The 12,755-nt window shown below is 40.6% G+C and overlaps 1 protein-coding gene across 7 annotated transcripts in view; it reads right to left on the bottom strand.

Annotated features, from left to right (window-relative positions):
• DCTN1 (dynactin subunit 1) overlaps positions 1-12,755 on the bottom strand; it is a 1,835,652-nt gene that overhangs the window by 1,243,009 nt on the left and 579,888 nt on the right. For 4 of the 7 annotated variants that reach the window (XM_044063298.1, XM_044063299.1, XM_044063302.1 and 1 more), the window contains one exon: positions 9,952-9,972. The exons of the other annotated variants lie outside the window; for them this stretch is intronic. In XM_044063298.1, coding sequence (XP_043919233.1) covers positions 9,952-9,972 — 21 coding nt within the window. The remainder of the gene's footprint in view (positions 1-9,951; positions 9,973-12,755) is intronic. 7 annotated transcript variants of the gene reach the window in all.

Genomic DNA, 12,755 nt, shown 5'->3' with positions numbered 1-12,755 from the left:
CAAGAGAGTTTTAGGAAACAATAGTGCATATCAATAGATATTTTTTAGAACAAAGTATAATACACAAGTAGAACAATGACTCAAAATAAAGTGGATGGAAAGAAAGTCATTTGTGACATCATGCCTTTAAAAAGTGTAGCTTAAGGGAAAATATTTCATTGATGTGTTGGAACTGATAGTTATACAGCAGTGAGGAGCAACAACGTTAAAAGACAAGTTTGAGAGGAACACTGTGGAAATAGGTAGAGGTTTCAGCACCAAGTGGTTGGATCATGCAGTGGATGTGGTAGAGGCTGAAACTGAGGATTAGTAGATGAGCTGAATGTGGACAGTTGATTAAGATGAAGTAGGATTATTTTTGTGTGGAGTAGCTGTAAGGTGCTGATGAATGGTATGTGGCTGGGTGAAGGGAGATACAGAAAGAGTGGGATGTGGAAGAAAAGGAGAGAGAAAAATCAAGGGATGCTGAAGTGGAACAGGAGAGTGTAACAAGAGTTGAAAGTGGTAAGGATAGGAAAGGGGAAATTAAGTGGTTTAGGGAGAAAGATGATGGAGACACAAGCTACAGATATAATAGGACACTACAGCATCAATAGATAAGATGAGGAATAGCATAGCTTAAAATACACTGTGTGGCTGGACTGGAATGTTTGTCTAGTCAACAGTCCAGCAAGAGTATAGCCATGTGTTCGTCACATGCTGTTTTACTTGAGACTTGAAATATTTCATGTAAGGTATTTAAGGGCAAGGGAGACTGAGTTTGATATTAGAAATGTAGAAGGCATACAGAGTGATCATCAGAATTGCTTGATTTAGTTATTACAATTGTTTTTATTCACTGAGGAAAAAAAAACAACTGATGAGCAGTGTTGAAGGATGTAAGTCAGGGTAGGGCATTTTCAGGTTTGTGAATAAGGTTATGGGTGATAAAATTGAGTTCAAGTGAGGGAGTGGGATGGGTCTATCCAGCACAGATGCTTTAGTGCTACAGAATGGCAAGATCTGTAGGTCACATTAGCAGGAAATGTGGCTACTTTGCTGTAACTTAGCTCAAGGAGACTGGTCTGCGTTCCTTAAAGAATAATGAGAACGGGGGCTGCGCAAACGGCAGCTGGAAAGGTGAAGAGTGTCTTTTCTAGCAGTGTCTATTAGGTCTTATCATAGACACGGCCATTGTTTGGCGACTTTATTTCGTCTATTACATGGCAGCAAAATCTCAAGTTATCATCAATTACAGCTAGTCACTTAGTGTGGTTACTAATTCAATTTGTTTATGGAGGTTAGAGTGTAAAGGGATTTCTGGCTAGACAGCTTTGGGGTGAACAGAATTAACTTGGATTTTGGGGGTTTAGAAGTTGGGAATCCAGACAATGCTTCATTAAGAGGCGAGGGAAATCCTGGCTTAGTTGTTGCAGTGGCTCTAGCTTTTTAGCAGCATAGCTCAGAGTAGAATCATACACTTATTGGATGACTTTGCATGTTTGCTTGCTAAGCGGAGGTCATTCACAAAAAGGGGGCCTAGAACACAACCAAGGGGGACTCAATACTAGGGAAAGAAATGGGAGATGCTATTTTGCCATTTAACAGTCTGTTGTCTGCAGGACAGGTAGCTGTCAAACCAAGTGTCTGTGGGTGTATCTAGACCTTGAGAAGGCATACACACTAGGTACTGGACATTACAAGCATATGCAAAACAAGTTTCTGAACCTTTGTTTACAGCATTCATTTACAGGGCAGAAAATAAAGGCAGAAAATCATATTTTCAGTTCGTAGCAGATATTTGTAGATGCAACGTATAATTTAAATATCAGATCTCAGTTGTTCTAGACATTAAAAGGTCTTAAAGAGAAGCTCTGTTTTAATACTAAAATATTACCTTTTAATACAAGAGCCAGTATTCCTTTTCTGGCACTTTTACACCATGTGTGCTCATGGAAGTTCTTTTTTATTTTTATTTTGATACAGGTATTAACCAAAACTCCTCCAGAGCATACCTCATAACTCTTGCTCTGCAGTTTCGATATCTAATCTGTTTTCACAGTACTCTGCTCAAACATTTTCGGTCTAATATATCCATCTTGACATACAGGATATTTTTCGCTGCTCTGTTACCAAGGCATTAATTATACTTTAAAGTGGTATTATATCTCACCCTCTCCTCCTTGCACCTTCTGCTCTATGAAGATACACTGTGGGTCACTAATTGCCATTAGTATTTGAGGGAAGTTTACTTCCTTCCCCTCTGCATCATCCTATGACCCTCTACTCAGTGCCCCATGTACACTGCTTGGTCAACCACCAATCTCATATCCTCCAGGACGAGCAATAGGGCTGGGACCAATGCGGATCTTAATAGTGTCCCATCTATATGTCCCTCCATATCAGTTGGGGGAGGGGAGTTGCTTATGACATTTCCCTGTTACTTCTTCCCAGGTCCCAGTGGTAATGTCCAAAGGGTGGACATGCAATTGGGAGGTATGGTGCATCTCCCCACACCTGCAGCAGGTCAGTCTTATCTACCACCCTAAATGCCTTTTTCAGCCATGCCTAACTGCAAAACCCCCAGGACTCATGGAATTGCTCCCAGCCAGGGATGGAATGTCCATCCATCCCTTCCTCAAAATGCTGTTAGTATACTTCAACTTCAGTTTGCTACCTTGGACTTGAAATATTATAATTTCTGACAAAATTACATAATTTTGGTCCCCCCACACAGGACCACGCAAAAAATCTGCACTTCAGAACAAATTCCCTCTTGGCAGTAGTTATAAATATTAAATCAAGTTACTGCCCTCATTTTACACCATAGTTTTCCTTACTGCATTGTTTTGCAGTCATTTTGTGGGTTAATGTTACAGCTTCAACTAGACAATCTGGCCACCTTACTGACTGTTCTCTCTTACCCTCTCCATCAAACACTGATAGTTTATGCTGCTTTATTTAGTTACTAGGTAGGTGGGCTGGTCACAACCTGGGGTCAATACGCAGTAGTACATATATACTATAAAATATAGAATAAATAGAAAAAAATATGAGTAATTAGGAACAAGCAAATCGGAACATAGAAAAGTCTCAAAACTAGTATACTTGTGTTTAGTGTTGCAATGCCAGAAAATGAAATGTGGTCAACTTGAAAAGCTATCTGTTGGGTAGCTATGGGACAATGTTACTGTATTATCCATGAAGTTTCATTTTTGTACTTTAAGCATCAGCTTATGATTAACAGTTTCAAAAGCCATAGTCCACTGAGAACAGGTCATCAAGTCTGTTTAATACACCATGCCCCATTTCTGTAGCACTCACATGACACAAATGGTGCATGTGTCAAGCATGCACAGCAAAAACCCTTCAGCGATTGCCTGCATCGTGATCATACGCTTATCTGCCTGCATCGTAATCATACGCTTATCTGCCTGCACCGTGATCATACGCTTATCTGCCTGCACCGTGAACATACGCTTATCTGCCTGCATCGTGATCATACACTTATCTGCACTCACTTAACTAGGAACAAATGGGCAAAGCTGGGCAGTTAATTAGCCAACAAGTCAGCAAGCACATGGAGCCTTAAGTGACCCGAAAAAAATTCAGTGGTATTTTTTCTATTGTTTTACAGTTAGACACTCAGTTATGCCAATGACACAACAAAACAATCAGTTTATCTGGCCATTGCTGTGTACACTGAGTCAGTCTCAGCAGATCTTGTTCTTTTCTGCTGTTAGTTATAAATGAAAGAGCTGGGCAATTTGTTTCGAGTGAAACAAAGAGCAATTAGTATCTACTTCAAATAGGCTAGTTGCACTGCATTGCAATGTTTTAAGAAGTTTAAAAAAGAAAAAGCTGGAGCCAACTACCATGAAAACTGGTTGTGTGAGTCAGCCAGTAGCAAAAGGGCTTGGGAAAGAAGCTGAACACATGACAGTTAACTAAAGGGGCAACTTATATGAACTACAAATAATCCCAAAGAAAAGACTAATGTAGTATCCATAAGATAAGACAATTGTCCCAACTGTCTGCAGGGTTATCAAGTGTAAACTAGACAAAAAGCAGATAAATCACCTTCAGGTAAAATTCAAAGTTTTATTCAAATGATTGAGTGCTTTCGCCCAGTTACACCACAGGACTAATTCAGAATAAAAAAAAACACCCTAGCTAATGCATTTAAACAGTACAACAGTCATCTGACCACAAATAAAACTACAAATACATTTATCTAATCGAGCTAACTAAAGAAAGAATATAGATTAAAAGGCTGACTATATAAAAAGAATATACGAGAATGAAAATATTAAAACTAAACAAAAAATGTTGAGATTGTAAACTGAATACTTGAATACTTGTTGAACCATAATTCAACAAAACAGGGGTTCCCAAAGTGTGCGCCGCAGTGCCCTGGGGAGCCGCGGCCTCCTCACAGGGGTGCCACGAACTAATAAGCTTAGCTGCAAAATAAACCGCCAACAGTTTACGGTTTATTTTGCAGCTAAGCTTATTAGTTCGCGGCAAACTAGTCTAGATCTACACTGCAGCTTTTTAGCAGAACTAGCATAAAGTATAACAGAGGTCCCCAACCGCAGGGCCACGGACCAGTACTGGGTAATGGAGCACTTGAACCGGGCCGTCAGGTAAGTGAATGCCAATATGAGTGTGTGTGTGTATCTGTCTGCATGTGTGAGTGAATGCATGCATGAAAGCAAAAGAGTCGGTGTGTGTGAGAGAGATCGGGAGAGTGAGAGCGATGTGTGAATGAATGCAGGCATGAATGAGGAAGTGGCTGTGTGTTTGTATGTGTGAGATTGGGAAAGTGAGAGCAATGTGCGAATGAATGCAGGTATGAATGAGGAAGTGACTGTGTGTGTATGTTTGAGATCGGAAGAGTGAGGGGGATGTATGAATGAATGCGTGAGTGAGTGTGTGGCATGTGGGTGTGAGATCGGGAGAGAGAGCGCGATGTATGAATGAACGAGTAATTGGTTGTGGCGTGTGGATGTGACAGACAGTGAGAGCGATGTATGAGTGAATGCAGGTATGAATGAGGAAGTGACTGACTGTGTGAGAGACTGGAAAAGAGTGAGAGCGATGTGTGTGAGTGAATGCAGGTATGAATGAGGAAGTGACTATGACTGTGTGAGAGACTGGAAAGAGGAATGCAGGTATGAATGAGGAAGTGACTATGACTGTGAGAGAGACTGGAAAAGAGTGAGAGCGATGTGTGTGAGTGAATGCAGGTATGAATGAGGAAGTGACTATGACTGTGTGAGAGACTGGAAAAGAGTGAGAGCGATGTGTGTGAGTGAATGCAGGAATGAATGAGGAAGTGACTATGACTGTGTGTGAGATCGGAAAAGAGTGAGAGAGATGTGTCTGAGTGAATGGGTGCATGAATGCAAAAGGGACTGTGTGTGTGTGTGTGTGTGTGTGTGTGTGTGTGTGTGTGTGTGTGTGTGTGTGTGTGTGTGTGTGTGTCACGGGGGGAGAGAGAGTGAAGAGTGACAGTGATCCCTGGCAGCAGCAATGAGATCTGTGCAAGTCTGGACCGTACCACTGGACACATACCGCTCACCCTCTTAGATTAAGAAATTTGGACAAAGCCAAAAATAGTGGGGGTGCAAAGGCACAAAATAGGGACACAAGTACTGCGCTCACAAACTTAGAAAGTTGCTAGAAATGCAGGTTTTGCATTAGCATGAATTTTCTGAATGGGTATGAAGTATGAAACTCAACTGTCTGCCATTATTTTCTGACTTCATCCCCAATGATCTGCCAGTGATTTTCCAGAAAACAACAATTTTATGAGAAAAAGACCAAAAATATGAGGCAAAAATCTGGACAATCTGCAAAAATCTATACAGTCGAGAGGTATGCTGGACAGAGCCAAATAATAGGGACAGATTTTAAGTATTGCTCTTATAAAGTTAAAGTTAATAAGGTTGCCATTAGGTTTGCTTACCTCTCAACCATAGCAGGTCATTAGGTTTGCTTACCTCTCAACCATAGCAGGTCAGTGTTATGCTGTTAAGCAGAATGTACACTTTTTTTTTGGTAATTGTCTTTTTATTGTACTTTTGAGCTTTTCTCCCCAAGTCTCCTAGTCCAGTCAGGCAGCCTCGTTAAACAAATGTCAAATAAATAAATGAATGAAATATGCACTTTATGCATGCCGCGGGGGGGGCTTGGGAAAAGCTGGATTCAGCAAGGGAGCCGAGAATCAAAAAAGTTTGGAAATCACTGCAATAAAGTATAAAAAGTATTAATATGCATACAAAAAAACAGTATCCTGTAAAAGAACATAAAATAATTTTATAACTTAGCAACTCTTAGCTTTAAAACGGGGATTACAGATAAATATTCATTAAGCCCAGGTGGAACAGAGGCATTGGTCTTCAACAGCCACACAAGTTCCCTATATTCTTATCTATTTTCCCAGGGACCTCTTCATAAATCCTGTGGGACTGTTTACAAAATACCAGGCTTAAATTGGTGAAATTAGAACAGTTCTGTGAATGTTTATACAAAACATTGTTAGAAATAGTTTTTAAAATATCGTAACAATGGTCGAATAATCACAAAGGAAATTTTTGCAAAAAAATCATCTTTCCAATATCAAACTAAGAAAACAAACTTTTCTGAAATGAAGTGCAGAACAATTCAGTAAAAAAAAAAAACGATAGGAACAATAAAAAAATCACCAAAATGATGCTCTGTTGGTGAAGTGGGATAAAGCTTTAATCATGACACAGACGACCCATGTTTAATTATTTATTCAAATAACTGCTGGGACTAGTGTTAGGAGGATGGCCATGCCCATCCTTTGAGAGAGGAAAGTGACTTAAGTCACAAGGTGCCACGATGCCCAATTATAGAACATGTAGGCAGCGCATCTAGCCACGTTGTGGCAGTACTCAATAAGGTTACAAGAAGTATGCTCTCAAATATAAGGTGTCTGGGCCTCCACAATAACATGAACTGTACACCCTCCTACAAACCCAGGGTTAGGGTTCAGGCCATAAACAGAAAACTTTTAATGACTACTTGTATATGGTTCCTGTGTCTGACTCTCACCAAAGATTTATTTATTTATTTATTTAACATTTGTTGACCGGGAAAGTCCGACTAGGTTCCACAGAGCCTGTTTTCAGCGGAGGCCCGGGGAGAAATGCTCCAGAAGCATGTCTTTGGAATGTGGGTGGAAACCGGAGTACCCGGAGGAAACCCACACGAACACAGGGAGAACATGCAAACTCCACACAGAAGGTACCCCAGCCGAGAATCGAACCAGAGAACCTCTTGCTGTGAGGCGACAACGTTAACCGCTGCACCACTGTGCAGCCAAGAGGAATGAATGAATGAATGAATGAATGAATGAATGAATGAATGGGCAAAAACATGAAAACAGGAGAGATGACAGCCAAAGGAAAGCAAACCTATGGGAAAAAAATTACAAAATTAATGTTATTGGAAGTTATTAAAAATAGGAACCTAGAAGTTCCATATTCAAGGCAATGCTGCCCTTCCACCAAAGTAGGAACCTGCATAGCAGCAGTGCATACTTCTAAACTTCTGAGAATTAAAAATCGTATAGCACTGGACTTTAAAAATCACAGCAGAGCATCAGAAAGAGGAGCACTTTTTGTTTTCAACACAAAAGGTCATTAGGTAACAGACTGCATGCAGTGACTACTGTAATAAAAAATGTCTGTACAGGCTTGGTTTATTTTATAACATATGTAGTCTTAAACACCTTTAGAAAGCTCTAACTTTTTTAAAAGTTTTATAGAAAGCACTAACTTTATGAAGAAAATCATAAATCTATAAGAAGCAAGGCCAAATCTAACAGCAAAAATTGCAGCATTGTACCTAAATCATAGCAGTTGACAGCTATGCGTCTGTTCCAACCAATTAAACCGATCCCAAGCTTTAGAGGACACAAGGTGGGGCAGAACCAGGAAAAAGAAGGAACTTAAGAAGACCTTAAACCCCTTTCTCATTCATACCGTTTGAAGGCTAAAAAGACATCTTTCTAGGGTCTTTCAACAGCATTACAAGGCAGGCAAATGATGATACAGTATGCAGTGCTGGTGAACGCATCACAGTTATAGTACCGTGCTGGTGAACGCATCACGGTTATAGTACCGTGCTGGTGAACGCATCACGGTTATAGTACCGTGCTGGTGAACGCATCACAGTTATAGTACCGTGCTGGTGAATGCATCACCGTTATAGTACCGTGCTGGTGAACGCATCACAGTTATAGTACCGTGCTGGTGAACGCATCACAGTTATAGTACCGTGCTGGTGAACGCATCACAGTTATAGCACCGTGCTGGTGAACGCATCACAGTTATAGCACCGTGCTGGTGAACGCATCACAGTTATAGCACCGTGCTGGTGAACACATCACAGTTATAACACCATGCTGGTGAACGCATCACGGTTATAGTACCGTGGTGCATATGCACCACAGTTACAGTACCGTGCCAGTGAATCCACCACAGTTATGGTTCAGACAATAAAACAGGATTAACATTTATCCATCTGTTCTAAGCCTTGCTAATGCTGGAACACATGTAAAGTGACACCAAAGAAAATTCATCTGCAAACCACAATGAAAACGCACGACAAAGCTAGAAAAATCACAAAATCATGTGGCATACACCGGGGGTGGGGTGGGAGAATAGGGTAACAACGTCTTAATGAAATTCACTTCAACACCAAGTGACTGCAGTACAGAACTAGAGACTATACATTGTCAATGTAAACAGGCCACAATTTCACTGGTTTAGTTTGCAGTAACACATGATCTAGGCAAGAAAAATTTATTTTTCTCTCTATGACACACTTAAAGAACTGATTCCTTGATAAAATCAAGGTATTGTAGCTCTGTGCCGAGATCTGCAACATTCCATGAAGTGTCAAGGTAAGCTATGTCACCTGGTAGGCTGTATGAACAATTACTCCTTCCAGAGCAAACAACAGAGGTAGTAAGGTTACTGTCTCTGCCCATTATAAATTATAAGTACCAGAGTGTTTAAGGTTTCTGATTTACTTCCACAATGCCCTACCCTCACTGTTAATTTCTATTCTGTATTTCTATTCCCCATGTTCTTTTTCTTTTGCTTGTATTGCAATTACTTAAGACTACCTGAAGTTGTACATTCGCTCATGAAATGTGAACAAACTACAGATGGGGTACCCCAGCTGTAGTACATACATTATAAACATGACATGGAATTTTCAGAAAATACATTTTGCTCAATTACTTTTCCATATACAAGTACACAAACAGGAAATAAAGATTCCACTCAAGTCTACAAATGTCTTTCTTGGTTTTGCAGTAAACAGTTCTTATCTGAAAGGTGTAAAACACAACATTACTTCTGTAACACATAGTAAAAGCTTAACTCAGTTCACAGCTTCTACCCAGTGAAGCCAAATTGCAGTCAACAGCCCTACCATCACCTTATGTCGGCTCATATTCTACTATGAAGGTCCAGCCTCGAGACTTGAATCCCATGCTGCATCAGCCTACGCAACTGACTAGCACAATGCTTACTGCAGTATCAAGTAAACATTATACCTACTGTGGCTTTCCACAGCATTCTTGGAACATCATATTGTTCTTCAGAGGTCTGGCACAGCAAAAAGTATAACACTACCACCGAGACTTGTAATTTTGATAATATTCATGTCCTACCAACAATGCACTAGTATGTTACAGTGTGTGCTCAGATGAGCTTTAACACCAGTTTCAGTAAGTTGTTTTAAGACTTGAACACATATCACCACAGTTATCAAGGTATTATTTCCACCATTGACCAGTAAAGAAACGAAAGGAGACCTCTCAACAGGACAAAAATCAACATGCATCTCAGGCCAGAACCCAAAACATGACTAAGACTTCTTTATCTTGTACCATGAACTCAAAGGCAGGCTGCAGCTGAAGGTTCTCACCTTGGTACGCCTTGTTGTTGTCTGGAGTAGAGCAGCAGCCACAGTAGGAAATGGTCACAGAACAGGAAACAGACAGAAAAACAGAAGAGCCGCAGCAGCAAAGTCCAGAGGAGGAGATAAAACAACGTTAGTAAGCGGAGCATAACTGCACTATTCGTGCAAATTATTTGCCATGTACTGAAGCCTACATAATACCTGTACACATGCAGCATAGCTGGCCAGAAGCACAATGCAAACCCACAGCGACTCACTGTAAAAGTACCAGTTAGCTGAATCATCTCAGAGCAATGCATAATAGTTATCCGAATCTCTCCAAAGCATACCTCTCAACCTCTTCACTCAAGAAATGTGGGCAAAGCTAAAAATTATGGAGCCAAATCAAGGACATTTATTTAAGCATTTCTCTCAGTTAAAAAGGTAATAGAAAAAAACAGTTTTGCATCAACAAGCATTTTTAGAGCAAGTATGAACCTATAATGTCTGGCATTACTGGCAAACCTCAGTTATTTACCAGAAAACATTGACAAGGTAAAATATGAGCAAAAGGGAAATTTTGCAAAATACCAGACAATTGAGAGTTATGCTTCAAAGCAAGGCAGCCATCCCCCACAAGCAATGCACTATAAAAATAAAACATTCACTGCTTAATTAGTAATGATGCTTTACAACCACAACTAGAAACCTAAAAACATTCAATGTCTTGTCACTGATCAAATACAAAAACTACTCACCGTAACTTCAGTTGATCTTTAACATGCTCTGCAATTTAGTGTTAAATCTGGGTAACGGATGTGTAGTGATAACACTCTGTGGGAATCAAACTTTCACCTGTGGCTAATATCCTGGCAAGCCAACACACTTCCACGAAATTATGAAAATGTTCCTTGCAAATTACATTTTGTCTTGGCAATACCCCCAAATTACTCAGCACCTTTTCTTCCAAATGGCTGAAATACTCCTTTCATGAATATTCCAAACCATCTTGCTAATCAGTAACAACCTTTTGTGCCATGGTGTCAAGTCCAACAGAATGTATTGGCTGTTAATGGTGAAGATCTGATCTAAACTGAAAATCAGAAATCCTAGCAAGTAACTTTTATTCACCAAAAGTCATATCACTAAGAAGATGCAGAAAGGCAACTAAGCTCCAAAAAATATTACTTGGAGATTCAAAAAAAAAAGGGGTACCATGCGCTCAGGTGTGCAGGTACTCAACGTTGTGACTACATTCTTCAACAGTCACACTAAGAAGAGAACTGGTGAATGGGTGATGCCATAAAATCTGATGCAGAAAAGGACTAATTTACTTTTTTAGTACTTACTATCAACATAAGAGTGCTTAAGCCATCACTGAAGACATGAAAAATAGTTGTGCAAAATCTTACCATGACCATAGATGTCCTTCTTTTCTATGTTGCAGTATTTCTTACATATGGGTTGTATTCCACCCAAACGACTAGACATCTAGCCTGTATACAAGAGCATAGAGCCACTGTCTGTACGTGGGATGTTGCACGTAGTCATAGACGTCATCAGTCATAAAAGGGACGTCCATACATACCATGTTCAGAATAAGAAAGCCCCATCAGGACCCCCCCCCCCCCCAGGGTGCCTAGTTGGATCATCCTAGGAAAGAGCAAGCTATAGGGGGAAGGCAGGAGGGACAGAATACTGCAACAAAGAAGAGAAGGACATCTATGATCATGGTAAGATTTTACATAACTTTTCTATGTCCTTCTATTCAATGTTGCAGTATTCTTTATATATGTGAGAGTGCCAGAGCTGAAAAGGGAACCCAAGGAGGAGGACAGAGAAGGTGAAACTAAGAAGCAGTATTTTTCAAGAATCCATGCAGAATTGCCCTAGCAAATCTGACTCTGGATCTGGAAACACTGTCCAATTTGTAATGTTTCGTGAAGGTGTGAACAGATGACCGGGCGGCTGCTTCCAAGATGGAATGGGCATCTACGCCCTTGAAGAAAGCCCCTGAGAATGCAAATGACCTAGTGGAATGTGCCTTGATGGATGCCAATAAGGACTTTACATGGAATGCATAGCAAAACACAACAGACTAAGAAATCCATGTAGATACAGTTTGTTTGGACACAGGCAAGCCCAGAGCCCCAGGATGAAATGACACAAAATGTAGATCAGACTTCCTGATAGACTTTTGTTTTGTTAATGTAAAATCTGAATTGTATGTGCACATCTAAGGTGTGTAAAATCCTCTCACTAGGCGATCGAGGTTGACACGCCCCTGCCTTGGTCCAGTAATCAAGGAGCCTCAATGCTCACCACTGGCAACAGTGGGGAATGTACACGGGGAGGATGACAAGTACAAACAGTAAAATGCAATTTTCCTTAAGAGCACACAGAGATCAGTCAGTCTGGGGCTTGTTTAGCCCTCTTTCTCCTGATCCCCAATAAGCCCCCCCCCACTGGCACAGCTATAGGGTTGAGAGCTCAGCTGAGTGGCCAAATCAAGATCTCCAGTACCCTCACTGTCAAACCAGTGCTTTGTATCCCTGCTCAATCAGCTGACATACACACACTTTGAGATTTGATTTACTTACACACACACACACACACACACACACACACACACACACACACTTGGGAAAGGGTGGTAGTGGTTTACTAGTTATGCCCCATTCTGCCCAGACTATAAGGTAGTTTTCACTGCCACCAGACAACTCTTATCAGCTACTTTAAGGCCCTTAGTACAGGGTGTCCAACCCTACTGTGTAATGGTACTATTAAACCAAATGGTAGCCAGACCAAGAACAAGGCTATTTAGGAGTGTC

The sequence above is a fragment of the Protopterus annectens genome, chromosome 2.part1 (assembly GCF_019279795.1).
Source record: "Protopterus annectens isolate FY-2018-M chromosome 2.part1, PAN1.0, whole genome shotgun sequence".
In the NCBI taxonomy this organism is placed as follows: domain Eukaryota; kingdom Metazoa; phylum Chordata; order Ceratodontiformes; family Protopteridae; genus Protopterus; species Protopterus annectens.
This window is presented reverse-complemented; position numbering and strand designations above follow the sequence as displayed.